Source organism: Gekko japonicus, unplaced genomic scaffold, assembly GCF_001447785.1.
Source record: "Gekko japonicus isolate JY-2015 unplaced genomic scaffold, Gekko_japonicus_V1.1 scaffold1560, whole genome shotgun sequence".
Taxonomy (NCBI): domain Eukaryota; kingdom Metazoa; phylum Chordata; class Lepidosauria; order Squamata; family Gekkonidae; genus Gekko; species Gekko japonicus.
The window spans coordinates 400788-425861 of NW_015161998.1; the positions used below are offsets into that span (position 1 = coordinate 400788).

Here is a 25074-nt window from a genome sequence, read left to right on the forward strand (position 1 = left end):
CAGGTCCCCTTGCTTCGACCCACACACACACACACACTGCATACACGCTTGGCCCCCCGATTCCTCCAGCCGCCCTTCCTGCCTCTTCCTGCAACCTGATCTCAGGTGCAGAAATCCGATTGCAATCCAGCTAGCGGGGGCGGGGTAGGGAGCCGGGTGTCCCCCCCCCCAATCTCTCGGCCACCCGCCTGATTTCCTCCAAGCCTCCTACAGATCGCCAGGAGAATCCCAAGTGTCTCCGCACCCCACCCTTCTATGCAGACGGGCAGGTCTCCCAGGCAAAGTTGCCGAGTCGAGGGTGGCTCTCTAGATCTGGAGGCTTCACTGTCCTTTTGCTTTGGAGGGCAGCTCTGGGCATGGATTCGGTGTGGTTTCGCAGGAGAGCGGCTGGTTGCTTAGAGAGAGAAGGCTGGGCGGTCGAGCACCTGCTTGGCATGCACGGGGTCCTCTGGCCACCTCTTCCAGTTTAAAAAAAGGACCCCTGGCAAAGATGCGGGGAAGGGTCACACAGCCTGGGGAGAGCTGCCGCCCGTCAGAGCAGTCTGCACTCAGTGATGTGGACCAGGGGTCTGACAAACCGATTTGCACATTGTGGTGTGCCCAGAGTCCCTATCCTGGGTCCTAGGTCACATATGAGTTGTAGGTTATCCTCAGTTCTCATATCTGAGGTGCCTGATCCAGATTGTGACTGTGGCACCGGTGGGGAAGGGGGTTCAGCCTCCCCCCGCCATTTTCCTGAGTGGAAATAGTGCTGAGGGTTTCAGTGTTCGGCCTGTAGGTGAAACCCAGAAGTGAACACAGGAGTTTTCCTAAGGGGCCACAGAGCACACCGCTGGGAGCATTGCAGGTCAGGGGAATTGCACAGAGGGGTAGACTGAGGCTCCTGTGCCATGGTCGTGGTCCAGACTGGACACCCTATACTCAGGAACTGAGCATCTGCAACTTGCATGTGACTCTTACATAGGATACAGGCTGGGTACCCCAGACTCAACCTGCATGCTCTGTAATGTGTGAATTGGAAAATGCAACTGCATTGAAGGGCTTTAAGGCTCGGGGTCTTTTAGGCTGAGTGCAAAGAGCTTTGGGGAATCAACAGCCTGGATGTGCTGTTGCCCCTTTCTGCATTCTTTAGTGCTATAATTTTGTCGGTGGTGAAAATAGACAAGAACGGGGTTTCGGAATTTCTCCTCTATTGATTGCTGAGCTGGGGTACTGGGCCAGCTCAGTATTATGAATGATACTCGGCACCTGTATTGCGTTTTGAAGTGCTCAGAGCACTTTGTGTATAGCCTTCCAACAACCCTGTCAGGTAGGCCAGTATTGTTATTGCCCATATTGTGGGTGGGGGGTGGTTGAAGTGGCTCGGTTGTGGTCAAATCCAGGCTTGAGTGAGGCTCCTCCCCCTGGAACACAGCTACTATGCTACCCTTATGGGAGTTATGACCAAACACATCACACGTTTTCACTGCTGGTTTAGGTGAGAGTCTGCCTGGGGATGCACATCCTGCTATGCTGGAGTAAACCACAGAGAAGTTGGCTGCATTCTCATTTGCAGTTCTAAGTCCATATGGGGACACCTTGTGAGAGCAATGGCCGGAGGGATCCGCATGTCACCTGCCAAGGCACTGCTCCTTTCCGGAGATCGTTTCCCTTCAGCACAACCTTGCAACAGGGCCACAAAAGTTTCTAGCCCTGGCCATTTCTACCAGCTGTGTTAACACTTGCTGGCATTCTGGGTACTTGTGAAAGAATGCAGAGGGATGTTTTAAGAGATGGGAAAGGGATGCATATCTCAAAGGCCTTGCACAGCTTGTTAGCCCTGCCCAGCTTGGTGGCCAGATTTTTGCTGTGTGCCTGGCACTGTGAAAGCAGGGGTGTTGTCGTGATTCATAGCTAGCAGGTTACATTGGGTGGTTTACAAGATCGGCAAGCCCAGTTTAGACAGACTTAAGAGGAGACAGCAGTAATTATCCCAGTAATAACTGCTGGCTCGTTCACAGTCATGTTTACATCCGTACAACAACCCTGCAAAGAGAGCAGGTTGCAGAGAGCAGGTTGCCTGAGGGGATATGTAGCAGTGGTGGGGCTTAAACCAGGGATTCCCCCGTTCTCTTAGCTCCTGCCTTACACTACAGCTCATATTTGAATGAATGCTACAGAATAAGCATTCTAGGAAAGGAACTGTTGCCTCCAAAAAAGCAGGCGTCTTGTGATACTTTTCAGACTGACAGTTTGTTAGTCTGAGATGCCGTAAGACTCCTGTTTACAAAAAGTAGGAAGAGGATACCTTTTTTCCTCTTCAGTGTCAGGGCTCAGCTCTGATACCTGTGAAGTAATAGATGTGTCCCTTGAGCATGCGCTGGTGCCTTTTTCTCATCACATTATCACTGCAGCCTCTCCCTCCCATCACAAATTGGAAGGATGGGGGTCCCCAGTTGATAGGTGTAGGTTACAGGTAGGTGCGAGCCCCAGTACTTCTCACTGGCGGGGGGGAGTGTGGATACAAGCATGGGAGTCGGTGTAATATGGGTGTCGGAGCAGAATCTAAAGACCAAGGTCTGAATCCCCAGTCTGCCACGGAAACTCGCTGCATGACTCTGAGCCAGTCGTTCTCTCTCTCTGTCTCTCTCCAGCCTATCTCACAGGGTTGTTGTGATAATAAAAATGGAGAAGAAAGGGAAAATGGTGCTGCAAGCCATTTTGGATCCCCGTTGGGGAGGAGAGTGGGGTATAAATCTCCAAACTGAATAAATGCAAGTGGAAACCTGTCTCAGCTCCATAGCTGCTCTCGGGGTGGTCAGAGAGAAAGTGGGGAGAGTTAGGCAATAGAACAAGTTGCAAGATGTCTTCTGCTTACCTTTCTTAAGAGCCACGGGATGGACTGGCTTTCCATGTAAGGTCAAAACTCCCTCTTTCTGTTTTTATCTGTCACTTGCTGGATCAAGGCATGGAGGATCTGGCCTAGCTGCTTGCTGTGGTTTACCCTGGCTGAAGGGGGGAGTGTGCAGTGGCAGCGCTGGTTTGTGCATGCAGGAGAGCAAGGTGGTAGAATAGACTGCAGGCGGTGGAGTCCAGCCTGGACTGTTCTTCTGCATTAACAGCAAAACACTCCAACAGCAGGGAGAAATGCTCCCTTTCCAGGCTGCCTTTTGCTTGCTGTGCTGTGCTGGTTTTCTGTTTACTGGGAGTTTTTCAGAGAGGAGGGAGCCCCTCCCCTCCCCACACTTAGGCATGTTGCAGCTGATTCTACCACATTCTTCTGTATATCTGAACAAGGCTTGTGAAACCACCTTTCAGGCTGCCCTAAATCCAGTGGGGGAGAAAAGGCAGCATGGTATAGCCCCATCCTGGCAGATCTCAGAAACTAAGCAGGGGTTGTAGTTTGATGGGAGACCACCAAGGAAGACGCTGAGGAGCAGTCGCAATGTTCCTTCTAAGCTGTGGAGTCTTGTGAGCAAAAATTACTGCCATTAAAGTTGTGAGCGAGCGATTTGGCTGCTGCATAAATTAGTTTGCTCTGGAGCCATCCTTCCTGAGCTAAGACAAAAAACGTGTCAGGTTAAAAAACTGTGAGCTAACTCACACTGACTCAGCTTAGAGGGAACACTGAGTGGTAGACCTACATTTTTGGGACCCTGAAGCTTGGACTATTATGCCAGCCAGCAACAATAGGCCAACATCCAACAAGGCCATATGACACGGGTATTAGAGCATATTCTAAGGTCAATATTAAGTACTTCAAGCCATTGGCTTAAGACGCTGTCACTAAAATAGCCTTATTTTAATAACAAACACTTTTTTAAAGCTCCATCAATTTTGTCGAAATATTTACTTATTTAAAAAAAGTTGCTTCAATCAATTTTGTCGAAATATTTACTTATTTTTTTAAAAGTTGCTTCAGCTTAAGCTTCAGTAGTTTCATAGTAGATCCGCCCTTGCTGAGGAGGCAGACAGTACTCTTCATCGCTAGCCTTGAAAGGCCCTTGCTGGGGTCACCATCAGTCTATACGCACAGGGATCCAGTGGATCAGGGTCAGCCACGATCCAGATCCCCATTCTTTGAAACGTGCAGGCAGGCAAGATCCAGGCCTTGCTCCCACGGCCACTCAACATGTCACACCTCTCGTGTTTTTCTTCTCTTTATTTCTTGCTGAATAAATATTGTGCATTTATGAGAAGATCTTGAGAGAGTTTCTCATACAGGCTGAGTTTAATTTTCCAGGAAACAAGCTGAGGGGTAAAGAGACATTGGGGGGGCGGGGACAAAGCCTTTTTGCAACTATTACCAGCAAGAGAAATAGTCAAGGGTCAGGACTTTCCAAAGTGTGGGTTGGGGCCCTTTTGGTAAGGGTAGAGCTGGCTTTCCTTTGGTGAGAGTCTGATTTCTTTGTCCAGGTGTGCACATCCCACTGTGCTGAGGCAAATTCTATTCATCCACGTGATTTCAAATAGACCTTTGCGACCACGAGGACTAGTAACTTGCTTCATTAAAAAAAAAGAAAACTAAGATTCAGGAACTTGTGTTTGTGATCCATTAATAAGCTTTTTTCTTTCTTGTGCAACTGTGTAGCCTGGGAGATGATAAGTATCAGGCTTTGTTACATGCTCTTAACTGTTGCGGCCTGGGCCTTCCGCTTCTCACACTCTCTCCATGTCAAATGGGATCAAATCGTAACAGGAAATAGTGGTGCAAGCCTTGCGGCTGAGCGTGGAGGGGAAGGGAGATTGTAGAAACTCGATAAACAGTTGCCAACCTGCTTCCTGAAGAAAGCAGGCAAAGGCAGCCATAGTGAGAGAGAGCATACACTTGAGGGGATATGAGCGTTCAAGGGATCAGTGTCCCCACAGAGAGCCAAGACTCCTGGGTTTCTACCAAGCTCTTAAGAAGGAATTAAAGTCCTCTAGCTGTGGATTTCAAAGGTTCTGCTCGTGAGAGAAACCCGTTCCTCATTGATTTGAGCCGTCAAGGACACCTCTGTGAGCCTGCCGTGGAATCCCTGCATGCTGCAAAGGATTCTGGGCCATTTTCAAGAAGGCGCCCCGGCTTGGGTGAGGCGCTAGCCAATCTTTCAAGCCTAGCTGTCATCCCCTGTAAAACGAGAATGTACCCTAGACTGCTGCCAACACTGCCCTGTGGCTTCTTGTCTTGGGGGAGATCGGTAGTGGCTGACAGTGTTTTCAGGGCCCACTGTCATCAGCTTGCCTGAGCAAGGAACTAGGGCTCCCAGGAACGCGGCTGAAAAACTGCAGGGCGAGAGGGATCTCTGCCGGTCGTGTGTGAACTGCGGTGGCTTAGCTCGGAAAACTGAAGGTGTTTAATGAAGGGAGCCAGCGAAACAGCTTGGCTGGGCGAACTAGAACTCTGCGCGTAAGCTGACTTAATATTGGCGTCCCAGGAGCATTGCCTCGTGGATACCAAACAGCTGGTTTGTTAGCATCGGCTGGGTGGGGATCTCCAGGGAGCGGCGTGTACCGAACACCTGGGGTTTGCTTGGCAGCGTCTGTCCCCAGGGTTGGGCGCCCAAAAAGCAAGCGAAGAAATTGGGGAGGAGTAGGAGTTTCCCGGCTGGGTCTCACTTAGTGTTCTGTTTCCGACTGTGGACAGCCAGATGTCTCTGAGAGCTCATCAACTGGTCCTGGGGGCGGGTGGCTGTACTATTACCTAGAAGTGTACTGTCTCTGGATACCGAGGCTCCATTGAGCTGTCAGGTGAAACTATTTCTTTACTTGGACCACTGGGCCCTTCTTCCTCCAGGAAGGGGGGTCAGAGCTCACATGTGTTGTGTGCAAAAAGGCCTAGGTTCAATCCCTGCAACATTCAGGTAAAGGATCTTGGATAGCGAGAAAAGTCTTTGACCACAGACCTTGGAGGGCTGCTATCAATCCGAGTAGGCAGTGCTGTTTCAGGTGGCGTGATCCTGTATAAGGAGGCTTCCAGTATTCATTCTCTTGTGTTCTGGAGAGTCGGAGCCTCTGCCCTACCTGCTGCGTTCCCTCAGAGAAGCCAGAAGTCCTGCTGAGAATCGCCTTTCCAGACCACTTGGGTTAAATTCTGTTGATCCCGATTAATCCAAGCAGAGGGGGAATGAATGAGTCTCTCTCTCTCTGCTCTCCTGGCTGACCATTAAGAACTGCGGGGCGGGAAGCGGATGTGGAGTTGCAGTTCCCAAGGGATTAGAAGGGCCTACTTCTGAGCCCTTCAGAAAACATTTTGAAGAATGTAATGCCTTCTGCTTCTGAGGTTTGTGAGGGAACACAGCAAGGTACCAGACGGCCACAGGTGAGAGGCATAGGTGATGGCAACCTGGCATTCTGGTTCTTTCTGGCCACCCTTTGCTTGCCCAGAAGACCTCATGGGCCCTCAAGTCTTGTAGAGCAGAATGAGAAGTTGTGGTTCCTTCAAGATCCCAACCCTTCCTTTTCTCTTGAGAAAGCAACTCTTAATCTGGGTAGACCAAGGGAAGGAAGTGGAGGCCGGGCGTGCCTGTAGATTGGGCATGCCCATGCCTGACCAAGACTAGCGTGGGTGAGCCTTTACTTGGTGCTCAAAAAAAATAGGGCTGTTGTGCGGTGGATGGAAACCACCCTTGGAAAATTATGCAAACTTTACTGGATGAAATTTATATCTGAGTCAAAGCAATAATGTATTTATTCACAGCAGCATCCAAATTGCCCAGGAAAATAAGTTACGCCTTGCTATAAAGGCCCAGGCCATCCAAAAGCATGTTTTAAAAGGAAGATTCTGAAAGAAAAAACAGCATCCTTTTTTATTTTAAAAAGGTGATATGTTTGTATATGGAAGCAGGCATCTTAAGAAGCCAAATTCCAAATGGGTTGCCATGTTGGTCTGTTTCAGTGGAATCAAAATGGAGTCTTGCGGCATTTTAAAGATCAGCAGTTTTATTATGGCGGAAGCTTTTGTGGGCAAAGTCCACTTCATTGGATGCATGAAGTGATCTCTTGGGGAGAACAGAGCGCGCGAGAGAGTATGAGAGACAGAAATGATTGTATACAAAGAGGTCAATTGTCTTTTAACCTCACTGTTTACATTTTTCTTTCCCCTAGGCAGATTTATGTCCTTGGGCCAAACTGAGGCACACTTCCTGCATGGAAGGACAGGGACTTTGGCCCCGGGGAAGTTTATGCCACAATAAATCTGTTTGCTTGCCACATTTTTAATGTTTCTTCTCGATGGTGCGTTTCAGCTGCAGTTTTTATAAATGATTGCATTAAAATACTTTTTTAAAAAAAATCTGTTGCCTGATTTAATCAGGGGCTTTTATTTTTTGACAATCAATAATCCCCCCCCAATCAATTCCTCCATTAGATTAAATGTTGCTGCCCTAATGAAAACCCGTTCCAGCATTGAAATCAGATGAAGCAGACGGATGGTTTTGGGTGCTCTTTAACATTCTCCCGTTTGTGCTCCGGAGAGCATGCAGTCCAGTGGAGGGAGAGGGCAGGGAGCCTGTGAAGCAAGATCCCTAGGGGTGCACACCAATGTTCCCTCTAAGCTGTGGAGTCTTGTGAGTAAAAATCCTACTTTCTGGGCTACTGGCCTTAAAGTTGTGAGCGAGCGATTTGATTACTGCATAACTTAGTTTGCTCTGGAGCCATCCTTCCTGAGCTAAGGCAAAAATGGGTGAGCTGGAGGCTAAAAAACTGTGAGCTAGCTCACACTAACTCAGCTTAGAGGGAACAGTGGTGCACACAATGCTTTCCCCGTGGCTACTGATGATAGGTTTAATTTCCAAGCAACTGGATCTGTGGCTCAACATTAGGCAAAACTATCCTAACCCTAAACAATATAAGAACTAAGCTGTGGAAGAGACCTGTAAGAAATACCCTGCTGGATCAAACCAGTGGCCCATCTAGTTCAGCATTCTGGGCTGGATCCAGTCAGCTTTGTCACCAAATCTTGCCCATTCTCCCTTGTTGCGAAGGTCTCCGTCCCATGTGGCTTTTTGTCCACGCAGAACCCGTGATCCCCACAATAGCCTTTTTGTTTGGTCAGAAGGGACCTCCCCTTCCTGTTTCATAAGCTGAGACGCTGGCTAGATCCAAGCCCTGTCCTTCACACAGCTTCCAGCCAGTTGCCCTGGTGGGCCAAGAGACAGGGCACAGAGGCCAGGAGGCCCATCTCTCCTGGCACCTTCAGTTTTGAGCATCTCTGTTACTGTGAAAGACCTTTCTGTGCCTGAGATCAGGGAGAGCGGCTGCCATTCAGAGCAGACTGTCCTGAGTTAAAAGAATCTATTAAAGATAAGCCCATTTCCAATGGAACACAGTTTGAGTCCAGTGGCACTTTTAAGACCACCAAAGTTTAATTTTGTGTATAAGCTTTTGTGTGGATGCACACTTCTTCAGATACATAGCCGCTTCCTATGGTTAACCCTGGCACCATTTTTCCTGTATTGTTGTTAAAGCTGTGAGGCAGACAATAGTTGAGCAGGTGCAGTTTTCCTCTGCTGTGGTTTACTGCCGCCACAGCTTGGGTTCATTTTTGTTTTCGTTTTACAGTTACTTCTGTCCGGACTCAAACCAAACCAGAAGCAGCCGTAGGAGAAATAGAAGTGGGAACACGATGAATAAATAAAATGGGGGGTTCTATGGTTGGTCAGTGGGATGAATTAATTAAAATAATTTTGTTAGACTAAAAGCGTGTCGTCGTCCCCCCCGGCTAATCAGGTCACACATTTTAATGTCTTAAATTATTTCTAATAAAATACTTATTAAAAAAACAGTTGGTCAGCACTGCCTTAGAAGAGGCATTCTGTTCTCTGCAGGAGTTCCTCTTCTAAAACGATGCTTGCTGCAGTAATCCACGTGGGCATTCTCTAAAGACAAGGTCTTTTTTAAAATGAAACTTTTGTGGGGTTGGATCTTCTGACTTTGTTCCACTCCTTTCCACCAGCACAAGAGGGTCTTCTGCTAGCAGGAAACTTTGCTGTTTGCAGAATTTTAGGATCCAGCCTGCTGTTTTTCCCCCACAAGCGCATGCACACCGATTGTCAGAGGTCAATTCGGGGGGGGATCGCAGTTCCCCCGGGTGAGGTGCGGGGGGCGGGGCACACGATGAAACCCCGGCCCCTGCTTCCGGCCACCCCACTTCCGGCCCTCATTCAGCCAGAAGGAGGCAGGAGAAGAGGGAGGGTAAGTTGCTTCTTCCCTGCCTCTCCCCACCCCTGCCTGCCTAGGGCCAGGGAGGGCCTTGGCGGGGCTTCCTCGCACTCCCGCCGGCCTTGCAGGTCCACCGCCGGGCCCCTGATATCAGGGGGTGTGGCATATGCTAATGAGTTATGCTAATGAGTTCCCCTAGCTCTTTTTCTACGAAACGACCCCTGCCGATTGTGGTGCCAAACAAATTGATTTGCACACAGTGCGAATTTACAATTAAAATGTAAAACACATAAATCAATTAAAATTATAACCTATAAACAATCTGGTACAGAATCTACATTATGCCTCAACAAATGATGTGTCCTTTTCACACATGCACTTTTTTTTTTAAACTAGGCAGGGAGAAGGAATAACTGAGTGGTGTACAGCTCCTCAGAACTGCTGGCCTCGCACCCTCCCCACCCCCAGTCCTCCAGGTTTCACTAGAGGCTGCATGCAGCTGTCTTTCTCTTTGAAATCATGAGGCCTGGAAACCCTGTTCTCTCTCTCTCTCTCTCACTCTGTCTCTCTTTTTACTTTTTTTGGATGAAATCTGAGAAACTTGGGATGCTGAATCCTGCTCTGGATGCCGGATGTTATGCTTGTGCAGGGGATTCGCAGATGAACAGAAACCCAAGCCCTGGATATATGGGGGAAAGAGTGGGAGGCAGACGCCAGGGCTTTTGATCAGCAGAGCTGGGCTTTCCAGTTGGCTGCGTTGCCCACCCGTGAGTGCCGATGTTGCGTCGCGAGTAAGGGGAGAACGGTTCTGAGCTCCTGGGAGGAAGGGCAGAAGAAAAATCAACCGGAGAGGTACGTGAGGCTGCAGAGATCGCAGGACGCAAAGCGCTGCAGTGGTCTGGGAGCCCGGGAGTCGCCGAGGGGGGGATCCAGCCAGCTGGGGGACGCAGAGGCTGTCGACCTGGAGGCAGCTGCGCCAGTAACGTGAGCCATTCCGGATCCTCTTGACCTCGGTGACTTTGTGGGGCTAAGAGGTAGAATGAGGACGCGGGTATGGACTTCCCCCTCGCCCCGCCCACCGTGTCCCCCTGCATGTGTCTAAAGTAAGACCGGGCTCACTCACTCCTTGCTTGGAAGGATGCCATCCAAATAGCACAAGAGACACAATCCCTCGGCTTGGCTGGCAGCTCCCCACCCTTTAAATAGTGTCCTGAGTCTTCCTCTTGGGTGCCTGGGGCCTCCCAGTGATGCAGTGAGAGAGCAATCCTCTTCAGGTCCCTGTGCTCACAGGCCACAGAGAGGTCATGACTTGGCGACCCTGGGAGGGAGTCCGACTGAAGTCCACCTCGTCCAACCTTCTTTCCAGAGTGTGAGAAAACATCCTGTTGTTTTGGCTCCAGCATCCAGTAAACGAAGGTATGCTGCCCCTGATTGTGGAGGTTCAGTGTTTTGCCAATAACCTACTAACTGTAGGGGGGGGTTGTCCTCCCCCAATATGCCATCTAAGCTAGTGGCACTTAATGCAGCCTGTGGCCCCCCCGTGTATGAAGAAATGCTTCAAAATCTTTTTGGGTGTCTAACTGTTGGCCAAAGGGCTAGCACAGCACGTCTCGTTGAATTTCTTTGTTGCCCTCTGGACTGGTTGGCGTCGATGCTGATCGGGAGAGTGCCCTGCTGCAAGTCTCTTCCTGCAGTCCGCCGCCTAACCTTATCTCTTTGCTGCACCTTCGCCCGTTCTGTGCCTTGCCTAGAACTGTATTTAGCATCTTCCAGATAGCTAGCCATGATCCTGTTAAGAGCTTACTCCTCCGCCCACCTTCCTGCCAGCCAGGGGTCCAGTGTCACAGGGGGCCACGGAAAGAGGGCAAATCCTATCCCAGATATGCCAAAATACCCGCCTCCTGAACATAAGTGGCTTATACTTTAGGAGCTGCTGACTTCTCCGGGTGGTGAGGAAAGCCTGAACTGAACTCTTGTCCTGGATGGGCCGTAGGCATTTAAAAGTAAAACCCCTAAGCCTCCGCTGTAAGTGGATTTGCAGAGGTCCCCCCCCCAAGTTAAACTCATTTGATGCCTGATTCAGGTGGGGTAGCCGTGTCGGTCTGAAGCAGCCGGACAAAATTTTTGAGTCCAGTGGCACCTTTAAGGCCAACAAATGTTTATTCTGGGATTAAGCTTTCATGTGCACGCACACTTCCCTCAGACATTGGTCTTAAAGGGCTAGCAGCCATGTTCTCCAGAAGAACCGACCTCTGTAGGCTGACGGCCAGTGGTAGTCCCAGGAGACCTCTGGGCCCTACCTGGAGGTTGGCAAGTCTATGAGGGAGAGATTTTGAGGGAAGAAGTGGCTTTCCAAATTGTTTCTCCCCCTCCAGTTCCTCACGGACACCCAGCTTCTTGTTGTTAATAACGATAAAAGAATTGGATCAGAGCCTTGTTGGCCTGAAGCAGCAGAACAAAATCTGGGTCCACTGGCACCTTTAAGACCAACAGTTTTATTTAAGGCCAGCAGTTTTATTCAAGGGATTAGCTTTCCTGTGCACACACACGTCTTCAAGAAGTGTGTGTGCACATGGAAGCTTACACCCAGAATAAAACTTTGTTGGTCTTGTGCCACTGGAGTCAAACTTCGTTCTGCTGTTTCAGACCAGCATGGCTACCCACCTGAATTAGTGTGCACAGTAAGACCAGAGGTTTTCCTTACCTGTGGTGTAAGAAAATACTTGGATGTGGATGTGGTAAGGCTTTGTCGCCCACGCAAGCTTATACCTTGAATAAAACTTTGTCGCTGTCTGCGGTGGAGGTTGCTCATGTTTCAGCCATGGGAAGAAAATTAGGGGTGTGTGTGGGGGGGGGTGAGAGCCAAGATTGCCAGCTCCTCTGGGAAACACAGCAGGCAGAGGTGGGTGAGCAGTGGCGAGGGGTGGGTCTGGATTCCCCCAAACGCCAGCCAGCGCTGCACAGTCTTTTCCCTGTCTGAGACTCTCTGGCTCGGAGCACGAAATCATGACTGTTTAATGTTACACAGTCTTGATGCTTCCGGGTGAGTTATCCGATCACCGACACGTCCCCGGGGAGGAGATCTTGGCTGGGATTGCGCTTCCATGACAGGTCTGTAGCAGGGAGGAAAGAGACCTGGGAGAGGAGAGGCCGTGGAGGTGAATGCGGAGCAGGAGGAAACGGGTATCAAATCCCCACCGCCACCATCAGCATTGGTTCCTGGGGGCTTCAGAACAGAACGGACTGCTTCAAATATTGCTGCCCTCCCCTGCGGATCACCAGCTAGGGAGGCGCGGCAGTGCTCCCTCTAAGCTGTGGAGCCTTGTGAGCAAACATTCTACTTTGTAAGCTACTGGCATTCAAGTGGTGAGCCAGCGATTTGGCTACTGCGTAAATTAGTTTGCTCTGGAGCCCTCCTTCCTGAGGAAAGACAAAAATGTGTGAGCCAGAGGCTAAAAAAACAATGAGCTAGCTCACACTGACTCACCTTAGAGGGAACACTGATGTGCAGTGCCTTTGTAGCAGAGCATGTGCTTTGTATGCAGAAAGCACCAGACGAAAGATCTTAAGACCTCATCCAGATGGAGGAAAGACAAAAATGTGTGAGCCAGAGGCTAAAAAGCGATGAGCTAGCTCACACTGACTCACCTTAGAGGGAACACTGATGTGCAGTGCCTTCGTAACAGAGCATGTGCTTTGTATGCAGAGAGCACCAGACGAAAGATCTTTGATAGCCAGTGCCAGAAAAGACCTCACCCAGATGGGCAACAGCAGCTTTCGGGGCACTCTGGCGGAAAAGAAGATACTGATCAGGATGGATCAATCAGTATATAGCGGCTTTGTATGTTCATCATTTCCAGAATGGTAGGAGTACTTTTCTGGGATAAAGCATCTGCCCCGGATCAAGGTACCTCCAAGCAGGCGGCTAGATTCCAGGATGGACTTCTTGTCACTTGAATGGCTCAGCACTGCATCTGCAGAATTCTGAGGGCTGTCTTTTTGTCCTTAAAACAGTGTGGAGAGCCAGCATGGTGTGGTGGATAGTGTCTGGGAGACCCGGGTTCAAGTCCCCCAGCGGAGATTCCAGCCAGCGTGCTGTAGTGGTTAGAGCGTTGGACTGGGATTTGGGAGAGCCAAGTTTGAAACCCCACCATGGAAGCATGCTCAATGACCTTGCACCCGTCATGCTGTCTCAGACTAACCTACCTCACCAGATAGTTGTTGCAGTAAGGGGAAATGGAGGAGGCGAGAACAGCATTGTAAACGGCTTTGTGCCTCCACTGGGGAGGAAAGTGGGCTATAAATAGGCCAAGAGAAGCTGCATTCTGCAGGCCCTGTTACATAAACTTGGACTCATCTTGACTCCTACCCAAGGCCATCCAGTGGGCTTGATATCTGATCAGGATCTGCACGGCAGGCTCCGCAACAGAAATACGAGGTTGTGTTTGCTACATCACACCTTCACAGCCCTAAGGACTGGAAGCTCGGCAATTAAAACCTGTGCTGTTTTGGCTCCTGAATTCTGCTCCCCAAACCTAATTCTATGGGCCTGTTGCATCATACACACAACTGGGATGATTCTCCTCCTGCTTTCATTACTTCTGTTTATCCCTTTAATAGAGAGGTACTTTAAATCGCCTTCTTGGCTGTATGGCTAACTCCTCTCTGCAGTTGTTTGCCATAGAATCTGTGCACTTGGCAAAGGATTCTGGGCCGTTGTCAAGAGGGTGCCCCGGCTTGTGTGAGGTGCTGCCTGACCTTTGAAGCCTAGCTGTCATCTCCCGTGAAATGAGAACATACCCTGGACTGCCGCCAACACTCCCTTGTGGCTTCTGTGGCTGACACTTTTTTCAGGGCCCAGCTTCACTTGGGGGTCTCTCCAGTCCTGAAAACAGGGCTCCAGATTAGGTTTTTGGCCAGCATCTCTTCTCCGATTTCTGTCTGCTCTTCGTTGGGGGTGGGGGGAGGCACGGGGCAGCACCTGGATGTTCTCTGGCGTCTTCTTCTGAGGCCGAACCTCCTCAGTCATGTTTCAGCAGTCTTTGGGAGGCCTTTGCGGTTGTGGAGCTGGCATTTGGGTCCCACATCTGTGCCGTCAGCAGAACGCGCAGTTGCAGGATATCTGCTGACACGGCTTCCCTGTTGTCCTTGGGATTGTCATCCCGCCAGGTGGGGATGCCAGGGGCCAGGGTGTGTGCGTGTGTCTGTCTGAGCAGTGTCTCTCTTTATCAGGGTGCCGGCAGCTGCAATGCAAGGGGGGTTGGTTATGCCAGGTGCCCTCGGCTTGTGCGCAATAGGGGCTGTTTTTTGCTTTTGTTGTCGAGTTGCAGCCGACTTATGGCGGCCAGTGTTCCCTCTAAACTGAGTTAGTGTGAGCTAGCTCACAGTTTTTTAGCCTCCGGCTCACACATTTTTGTCTTGGCAGGATGGCTCCAGTTTTAGCTACTTTATACAGTAGCCAAATCGCTCGCTCACCACTGTAATGCCAGTCGCTCGCAAAGCAGGATTTTTGCTCACAAGACTCCACAGCTTAGAGGGAACATTGATGGTGACCCCTTAGGGTTTTCAAGGCAAGAGACGTTCAGAGGTGGTTTGGCATTGCCTGCCTCTGCACGGCGACCCTGGACTTCCTTGGTGGTCTCCCATCCAAGTACCAAGCAGGGGCGACTCTGCTTCTTGGCTTCCAGGATCTGACAAGATTGGGCGAGTCTGGGCTATCCGTGTTAGGGATAAGGGCTGTAGCTCCGTGCTATAACACATCCTTGTGCCTGAAGCCACCTCCTCAAACATCTGTGTGACGCCACCCCTCTCTCCCCCTTCAGATCCCTCCTGAAAACCCACCTTTCTCACACAGACTTCTCCCCTACTGAAAGGAAGTCTGAGCACATAGAACTGGGATGACCGCAGATAACTTCCCTTCTATCCTTTACCTTTGTTGTCTCCCTTAAGTCTATTTTAAGCTGGTAAGCCCCTTGGGGCAGAGACCTGCCTTCTTGCACTCTGGAGGGCACTGTGCCTGGCGAACGCACCATAGAAATAACCAAACACTGGCCTGCTCCCTGGGCTCCAACTCCACTGAGTGAGGTGAGGTCAAAGGGAGACTGGGTGGGGGCAGTGCTTTTCAACCTTCTGTATCTTACGTCTCCCACCAATCACCACATCAAAGAACCTGAGTCCCAGCTTGACAAAAGCAAGAAGGATATGTATATGTTTACAAGCATTATTCCTGCCAACCTAGCAGTTCGAAAGCAAGAAATTGCAAGTAGATAAATAGGTACCACTTCGGTGGGAAGGTAACAGCGTTCCGTGCACCTTGGTGTTTAGTCATGCCGGCCACATGACCACGGAAATGTCATTGGACAGCATTGGCTCTTTGGTTTTGAAACGGAGATGAGCACCGCAACCCTAGAGTCGGATTCGACTGGCTTTCGAGCAAGGGAACCTTTACCTTTACTTTACAAGCATTATGTTGTTATATTTATCATTTATGCTAAGTTTTAAGGACATGGAAAATTGCAGAAGCCCAGCAGATAATCGCTGGGCAGGTAGGGTTGGCGGGAAGCAGCACATCAGAGATGCTTGATGGTGGGCAGGCAGAATGGGGGATTAGGAGAAACTCCCACATGTCCAAGGTTGCTACTAGCATGCCGAAAGGTCAGAGATGGATAATCCATGGCAGGTAAGGTTGGCAGGAAAGGGCACGTCATATACGCAGGTGGTCACGGGGATTGAGGGAGAATGAATTCTGTGTCCCAGCCAGACTATGTCTGTGTTCCACCAGTGATATGGATAACACTGGTTAAGAACCACATATCCAACAGCAGCCTGTGTGCTGAGACAGTAATTTTATAGTGTTGTGGGGGGGGGGGGCACCCAATGGTTCAATCCAATCCAATTAACTGGTATCTCCAAGTAAAGGATCTTGGCTACTAAGACTAGGAAAGGACTTTGAAGATGTAGCCCTCAGAGAGCTGCCAGCTGAGTAGGAAATGCAGGGCTTGATAGACTAGTGGCTTCACTCTGTATAAGACAGCTTCATACGGTTTTTGGGGAGAGACAGTGGCTCTGTGGGAGAGCGTCTGTTTTGCCCCCAGAAGACCCTAGTTTCAATGTTTGCCATCTCCAGGTCACAGGTAGTAGGTGCTGGTCCTTGGAGAACCACTGCCGGTCAGAATAGGCAGTACTGAATGGGATGGCCTGATGGCCTGACTCAGCTAGCAAGGGCATCTGTTCTTCATGCAGAAGGTCCCAAGTTCAGTCCCAGGCATCTCCGATTAAAAGGATCAGGTAGCAGGTGAGGTGAAAGACATTGACCCAAGACCTGGGCAAGTGGCTCCACTCCCAGTCAGAGTAGGCAGTCCCGAGCTAGACAGAGGAATGGCCAGATCTCGCAGAAGGCAACTGCACAGAGGGTCTAAAGCAGCTTCATACAGGATTCTTTTTTCAGCTGCGTACCTGAAACTGTCCAGCTGTCTGACTTCAGGGCTTCTATCCTCCAGGTCACAGGTAGTAGGTGCTGGTCATTGGAGAACCACTGCCGGTCAGAGTAGGCAGTACTGAATGGGATGGCCTGACTCAGCTAGCAAGGGCATCTGTTCTTCATGCAGAAGGTCCCAAGTTCAGTCCCAGGCACCTCCGATTAAGAGGATCAGGTAGCAGGTGAGGTGAAAGACGTTGACCCAAGACCTGGGCAAGGGGCTCCACTGCCAGTCAGAGTAGGCAGTCCTGAGCTGGACAGAGGAATGGCCAGATCTCGCAGAAGGCAACTGCACAGAGGGTCTAAAGCAGCTTCATACAGGATTCTTTTTTCAGCTGCGTACCTGAAACTGTCCAGCTGTCTGACTTCAGGGCTTCTATCTTCATTTGTGTCTTTGCCAGATTGGTGCCACAGGTGCCCTTTTGATAACCTGGAGTGGAAGCACTGAGGAAATCACCCCCCCCCCGTTGAGTTTCTCCCACCCTCCTGTGTCTTTTAGCGGGTCAGATTATCTGTGCAAAGAAAAAGTTGGCACACTAGAGCAATAAGAGTGTGTGTCAAGCTTTCTGCCCATGGCTGTAGCTCAACCCTCCCTTCCCTTGTACTCTTTAACACGACACAAGAGTGGAGCTCCTTTTCCTGGGGAGGAGATACTGTGGTGAGAAAACACGACTTTGTTTTCTGAATTTGTTTGTTGCCGTTGCTAAGGAATCCTACCAGGGGGGGAAAAATGCTGGCAACCTTTCTGGGCGGTAGGAGTGCTGAGTTCCGTTGCTACCTCTGGGGTTTGCTGCCAGCTCAGTCTCCCTTCGGTCCCTTTTCTGGTTTTGGTTGTCGCGCCCCTAAAGGAGGCTGTCTGTCCTCTTAATGAACTCCAGGGGGGTGTTTATCGTGTCCTTAATTGAGATCTGGCTTCGTAAATTAGCACAGTAATTGGGCTCAGGGAGACGTAATCTGTGTAAAGCTGCAGCCTCCGGGGGAACGGAGGAAGCCAAAGGGGAGAAAGAGGCTGAGCAGGGATAAAGGTGGAGGAGTTGGTGGGAGAAATGGACCAGGTTGCAGCGTTGGATGGGTGGTTGGGTGGGAAGGAACAGTCCACTCAGTTTCCAAAAGAAGCATGCTGGGTTTTAGGAGGAATATTTATTTCAGTGTTTGCTAAATGTCTCACAATTAACACCTTTGGACATTTCCGGGTAAAACAGACGAGCCACCTAGGAAATTTTACGTGGGCTCTGCACTGCTTGACTTTTTCCAGTTGACATTTATGCTCCCGTTGGAGCTTTCTCCAAAGCAAATGTGGAGAAGGAGGAAAGTGTGTGGAACCATAGAATCATAGAGTTGGAAGGGACTGATAGAGGACTGGGCCAGGTTACAAACTTCAGTCTGCATTTGACTGTTTTAGGTGAATGGGAACCAGTTGTATCTCCCGTCCCCAGTCACAGTCAAACATGTTGCAGCTGGCAGATCATTAAATGTGATCGCTTAGGAAATTCCTTCAAGTGTTATCGTATGGGAACTGAGTGCTTGTAAAAGAGGCAGTGGCTGGAAGGCAAGAGACCTAAAGCTGGAGAAAACATCTATTGGGGGGGGGTCACACACACAAGATAAAGTGTGGGGGGGAATTCCTCTGGAGGAATTTGACACACAGTTGCATGATCACACGGTCCTTGGAAGCTGCGGGCAGAGCCCACCACTGCGTGATCAGACACAACCACAGGTGAGTTAGGGTTGTGTGGGTTTTTTTTGCTGTTTGTTTCTGATGCGTTTAAACAAGGAATCGATGCATCGCATCTCCACACTGAGGGCTCCCTACGGAGTTTGCAATGATGTGCATACTGAGAAGAGGGGAAAAACAACAGCAAGACACCAGTATGATGTGCATACTGAGAAGGGGGGGGGAAACAACGGCAAGGAGTCGGGATGGCCTGATCAGACCATCCCGACGCCACGAGAGCGCGCCGCAGCAATCAGACATGGTAAACTCTGTCCATGGCTCGTCGCAACCCATTTACTACCAGATTTTCCCCGGTGTCTTTTTACTCCTGCGGCGGAGCAAAACAGGTTGCCGACGGGTACGGGGTGCTTCCCAGATGTTCGTGTCTGATCGCGCCCTTTAAATCCGCCTGACATTTGCGCCTATGGCGGTGCCAATTGTGCGTGTGATCACACCCTTGGATAACCTTTACATAGCTCCATTTATGTTAGAGACTTTAGGTGGGCTGCAAAGTGGGATGGGTGGGTTCCACTGCCGTCCCTGGTTAGAGACAGAATACTGGGGTGGCTTTACTCTCTCCTCTCCCTTTTTCTGTCTTTCAGGTATCCCTCTTCTGGGCTTTCTCTTCCTGATGCCCTTGACCATTCCATGGACCCGAATCTCCGTAGCATGGCTAGGAATAGCACACTACCTGGCTTGTATCTTTCCACAGCTGGGCAGTGTGCTCTACCACCTCTTCATGAACCACGAGGGAGGCCCAGCCATTTACCACACCTTGCTCACCCTTGACATGTGTGGGGTATGCATGGTCAACACCTTGGGTGAGTTAAGCGTTTGCTGTGTCAGGGGCCAGTTGCTTGGGATGGACCGATGCATGATGTCTGATGGGGAGGGAGTGTGGGACTCGGGGTCACTGGTCCCCGATCTCTGAAAAAGGACTTGGGGTGGGCGTGGAGGGGAGGCCAGGGGCAGAATGGGCCAAACTGAATCTGGTATGTACATTAAAGGGCCAAAGTCTTATTTGGGGGAAGTGGTGAGGCTTGGCTAAGTATAGAGTACTTTACATACATCTAACCAGTTTTTCTGCTGGAGGAAAAGAGGACAGATCTCCTTTGACCACTTAAAAGGGTGTACAGTGGATCATGGGTCCTGCACAGACAATATCTGTGTGTGATGAGGATTGTAATAAGAAAAGCGATTGGGTGAGATTGAGTCAGAAAGCTGGCTGGATCAAGACCAGGTTTAATCCAGGTAAAGATTCCCGGGATTGCGAAAGGGCCTGAGATTCTGAAGAATTGTTGCCTGTCAGAGCAAGTAATACTGAGCTGGGCAGACCAGTGGGCCAACTCGATGTAAGACAGCTTCGTATCTTCATAGATCTCGGGGAGAGAATGGAGAAAGGGCAGACTAAGCGATCCTGGGTGGGTCCGAGGAGCAAATTGCTGCTTCCTGAGAAGGTGGAGTGGTCAACATTGACGCTAGACATTAGAGGACAAACCATAAGTGCCTGCCATTGAGTTGTGACTGACTCACAGGGGCCATGGGGTTTTTGAGGCAAGGGATGAGCAGAGATAGTTTGCCATTTCCTTCCTCTGCATGACCACGGCTGACCCTGCTTAGCTTCCAGGCTCTGACAAGAACAGACGAGGGTTATTAGGCAGCTATGAAAGCAACCAATGAGAAGCTGTGCTAACCTCTCTCTCTCTCTCTCTCATCTGCAGGCGCTCTGCCAATCATCTATTGCACGCTGGCCTGCGCCCCGTTTCCCCGTGCTATTGCCCTGTTGTCCTACACAGCCCTTTCAACCTATGCCATCTTCTGCGCAGTGACTGCCCGCTCAAGTGTGCGGCGCCTGCGGTCCTTCGTCTGGCAGGCCCTCTTCCGCTTCTTCTTCTTCTACCTACGCTGGGTGGGACTGGGCAGTGGCCACCCTTCCTCTCTGCGTTCGTACCTCATAATGGATGGCTTAGCCCTTCTTGGGGGCGTCATCAACATCTCTAGAGTGCCTGAGCGCTGGAAGCCGGGCCGCTTTGACTACTGGTTCAACAGCCATCAGATTATGCACGTGCTGGTGGTGGTCAGCATCCTCTATCTCCACTGGGGTGTAGTGGCTGATCTACAGTGGATTGCCAACTATGCCTGCCCGACAGATTGACCACACTGTGGCCACTCCTTTCCACAGAAGAATTCCACTGATTGAGAAGTGGGAGGACTTCTGAGGTGTGGGCTGCAAGTTCATCATTCAAAGTCTTCTACAAGGGCTGATGGACATGGAAGGACATGTATATGTCTTCTGGATAGAACCTACTTGGGTTTTGTTCTTGGGGGCTGTAGTTTTCCATTGGTTGAATACTTGTGGATCAACACCTGTAGGATTTGGATACTTCCAGTTATACAACAATGGATTTCCATTGGTTGAGGTGCTTCTAGAACAGCTTACGAAGTTCAGCTGTTCTTCCAAATTACCACCATGGTGAGACGGGGAAAGTGGACAAAAGTTCTTTGATGGTTGACGTACAGTCTCCTAAGCTGTAGTTAATTATTGGCATCATAGATACAAAGGTTCTTCATGAACTTAAACCTCTTACGTCAACACTCTTTGGCTGTACACCTTTCCCCATTACCACAGATAGCGTTACGTTGGCTGTGGTGGTGGTTTAGGAAGAATACCGTTGGACATCCCTTTTTCTCCACCAGGTTTGGGGATGAGATATGCACTTGGAAGAAGAGGGGGTTAGTAGAAGATGCTTGTTTTTTGGGTACAGCTTCTCTGCTTTATAGAGACAGTTATTTAATAGACTTTTTATCCAGGTATCTTTCAGACACCATGCAATACTTTTCTTATTTTTTTAAAAGGGCTGGTTAGACACTGGGTATCAAGGTCTGCTGCACTGAATGGTATGGAAGATTTGTCTTTGGTGGTGGTGGTGGTGGGGTAAAAGCATTGCTGCTAACCAGCTTACAGGGGAGGGTGCTCTGTATGCATTTTTTGTTCTGAAATGACTTGAAGCACTGAACCAGCTTTCCCCTTCATCCACAGGGGACAATTAAAGGCCTTGAAAAAGGAATAGGGGTGGAAGTTCAGGGGGCAGTGACCCCCCCATAAGCTTCCATTTCTGGCTGTTTTCACCAAACTGGGGACTGTGGCTTCCTTTGCAGCGTGCCTCAGCTTCCCACTTCCCTCCCGGTGGAGAGATCTGGGGAGAAGGGGGTCAGCCCTGAATGTATCTGTTCTCGGGTTGATCCTTTTAATTTTTCCCCTCCTTCTTCCTCCCCCAGTTATACATCTACTGCAGCTGGTGCTTTCCAGAGCTTAGTTTAGCATGCATTTGAAGAGAGCATTCCGTGCTCCACTTCCTAGTGGCTGCTGCTGCTGCCGTCACCACCACCACTGTAGTGACAGTGACCCTGTGAGGGAGCCACAAGCTACTACTGCTTTCCTCTCTTGTCCTTTCTTACGGGCCTTTATGAGCCACAAGGCTACTTAAGCGTTCTTCCTTCATTTGACCACCTGAATTAGCCTGATTGATCGATGTTGGAAGAGCGCAGCGGAGTTCTGTTTGCTTCAATCTGAGTGGCACCACCAGTTTTGACTGTGAGTCTGAAGGGCGGAAGAGCCAAGATTTTTGGGTCCCTGATCAGCAACTAGATTTCTAGGAGGGCGTTTTTGAGAACATAGTCATGAGTGGAATTGCCAAGCCCCAAACAGCTTTCTAGCAAGTCCGGTTGCCATAAACACCAATTCCTTCCACACTCCTCTCTGACTGCTGGGTAGGGAATGGTAAATCAGGCATTTCCTCCCCCCACCTGTCGGAGTTAAATTTATTATTGGGGGAAGGGGGTAGCTGCTGACCCACAGTTTAGGTACTCTCTCTTAGTGCAAATAAAAGCCAGTAGTAGAGAGAAGTCCAGTGGCACATTTTTATTCTAGCACTTCTGCACTGGACAGACTGAGCTCTTATTTGCAGAAGCATCGGCTAGAATACAAATGGCTAGTCTTTAAAGTACCACTGGATTCCTCACTCATGCTACAACTATGATATAGATCATAGTTGTTTTTTCTTTAGTTGCCATAATGGTCTTCAAAACCTAGGCTTTAAATGTGAGTTGCAGGGTGAAGTTGGGTTTATTTTATTTTTTTAAACTGTGGTCTCTTTGTCCTCTGGGTCTCTTGTTCAGCCCCAAAGGAAGGCACCTAAATCAAGGCCATGAACATCAGCATCCCGACCCATACTTGGGGGCCATTGTAAATAAAGATAAAATATTTTAACATTTAATTTAACATATATATTTTAACAGATTACAAGAAGATGGAAGAAGTTCTTTCCCATCCAACTGGGATTCTATATTTTGTATGCAGTACCACCTTAATCTGAATCTTATCTGTTTAAAGTGGCTGAGAAAACAGAGCATGTATGAACATAGTTACAGCCTGTTTTGGAAATTCAGATATCTAGTTTTCATGTAGTCGGGCAAATCAAACAGGATTCTGGTCCGATTCAGGGCCAAACCAGACATGATAAATAGCTGGGCATTTATCTTTTCCCTGCTGTTGGGTGAGTACAATCTTGAAGGCAGTTGGAGAGAAAAGGTTTACCTGTATATGTATTCTTACAGGAGTGAAAAACAGCTTGGGAGTAGGGTAGGCAGGTTATAGAAAAATGGCCAGAGGGAAAGGTGTTAAAACAATCCCTCCCCATTTTTCTTTTTACACTCCGAGCTGCTTAAGGATACTTTTCTTTTTTTAAAAGCAAGCAGCTGGGGAAGAACAGATGCAACTGTGTCATGTATTCTTTTGGCCCTTATCTTTGTATCAAATGGCTAATCTGTTGGGGTTGGGGAATTTTGGCATTGCTGCAGACAAAAATTGCTAAAAGCGAATTTAAAAAGTCAGATTTTTAATGGGTCTTGGCAGGAACAATTACCCTAAAGCAGGGTTAAGAGTTAAAGATGCTTCCCTTGAGGAAATATGAAATCTGGGTCTCCCATTTGCCACAGGTTTTTTGCAAGCGGAGAAGACAGTTGGCGGCCTTAAGAGAGAAGCTCTGCAGTGAGGGGTGAGGACTGACTTAGGCCTCCCACATTGGGGTATGAAGCGTGTTTTCTGCTCTCCTATTTTTGGGGCTGGGGTTTCACCTACTCCCAGCCTAGTCTTGTCTCTTGTTATCTCAGGGTAATCGGACATAACTTAATGTTCGCGGCTTCTGTGCTGAAGCTACATATCTCTTAAAAATAAAAAGAGCAAGGCAACAAATAATTTTTAAAAATGCACTCCGGGAAGGTGGGAGACGGGGAAACTGTAGCTGTTTATGGTCCAGAACGCCCTGTTGGACAGGCAGCAGGTCTAGGCTTCTAATAAAGAGAGATGTCTAAGGACGATTGTGTCATTTGCCCCCTTGGCCTGGTTTGTTGTCTCTGGTGCTTCCTCAAGTCTACAAGCCAGACCCTCTTGAAACTCACCCTAAATTTCATTCTAGGCCCTTGGAGGTCTGAGGGGTTTTTTTTTGGTGGGAAGTAAGGCTAGAAGAACTTTGGGGCCTTGATTGTAAATGACCACAGCAAGCATGGCAGCTGCTTACCTGCATTCATTGTATGTGGTTTACCTTTTTTTTTAAAGAAAGCACTTAAATTCCATTGGGGTATGAAAAAATGCTTAAGGAGAATTCCGGAAATACCACCCAGAGCTACCAACTGAATTCTTTTGAAAGCAGTGGAATTACAGGCCTCAGTTAATCATCTAATTATGAACTTGGATTCTGTGGAACTAAAATTTGGCAGTCTTGCACTGGCACCAACTGCTGTGTTTTGCTAAGCTAGTGTGGGGGTTCAAGCAGAACCTCAGACTAAATCAGACAAACATGGACCTTTTTTTTTTTTAAAGAATACTCACAAATTGTCAGTTGTTAATGTCAGGCTCACAAGACTGTGCAGGAATCCTAACATTTCCTTTTTAGTTGTAGTGCAAGAAACCAGAACAGACTACAATGAGTTAGGACTAAGTTAACAGAGGTGATTGACACTTTGATCTTATAGACCGTGCTCATCTATGCAAACCCCTCTATGTGAGGGAAGTATGGAATTTATCACCACAGAAGTTCAAGGTACAGCAATAGGGCTAAAGCACACACATACCTAAGAAACTCAGGAGGAAAAAAAATCCTGCACATCCCAATTTTCATTCTCTTTATGCAACACCATTTATGAAGGGCTTGAACACTAAAGGAAGAGATGAGGACATTTGCAGCCCTGTCCAAGGTATGCACACTGTAAGGTAAATCCCACTGAGTTTAATCAGCCTTACTCTCAACTATATAAAGGATTACAATCTTTGCTATATAACACACAACAGCCTTAGGGGAAATGCAGGGAGCCTTACAATGTAATCCTAGGCAGTTACTCCAGTCTGTCCACTGATTTAAGAACATAAAGAGAAGCCAATGTTGGATCAGGCCAACGGCCCATCCAGTCCAATACTATGTCATACAGTGGCCAAAAAATACCAGGTGCCATCAGGTGGTCCAGCAGTGGGGCCAGGACACTAGAAGTCCTCCCACTGTTGACCCCCCCCCCCAAGCACCAAGAAGACAGAGCATCACTTGCCCCAGAGTCCCTATCTATAATACCTTGTGGCTAATAGCCACCGATGGACCTCTACTCCATATGCTTATCTAATTCCCTCTTGAAGCCGTCCATGCTTGTAGCCGCCACCACCTCCTGTGGCAGTGAATTCCATGTGTTAATCACTCTTTGGGTGAAGAAGTAC

The 25074-nt window shown here is 49.1% G+C and overlaps 1 protein-coding gene across 2 annotated transcripts in view; it reads left to right on the forward strand.

Moving 5' to 3' along the window:
- The window catches only part of PAQR4 (progestin and adipoQ receptor family member IV), a 24300-nt gene extending 618 nt beyond the window's left edge, over positions 1-23682 (forward strand). The window contains exons 1-3 of one of the 2 annotated variants that reach the window (XM_015405433.1): positions 10447-10536; positions 18914-19132; positions 20033-23682. In XM_015405433.1, the coding sequence (XP_015260919.1) occupies positions 18943-19132; positions 20033-20466 (624 nt within the window). In that variant the 5' untranslated portion in view covers positions 10447-10536; positions 18914-18942 and the 3' untranslated portion in view covers positions 20467-23682. Of the gene's footprint in view, positions 1-10446; positions 10537-18913; positions 19133-20032 lie in introns of those variants that run through there. The other variant, XM_015405432.1, reaches the window with a different exon arrangement.
- The last annotated feature ends 1392 nt before the right edge of the window (positions 23683-25074 follow it).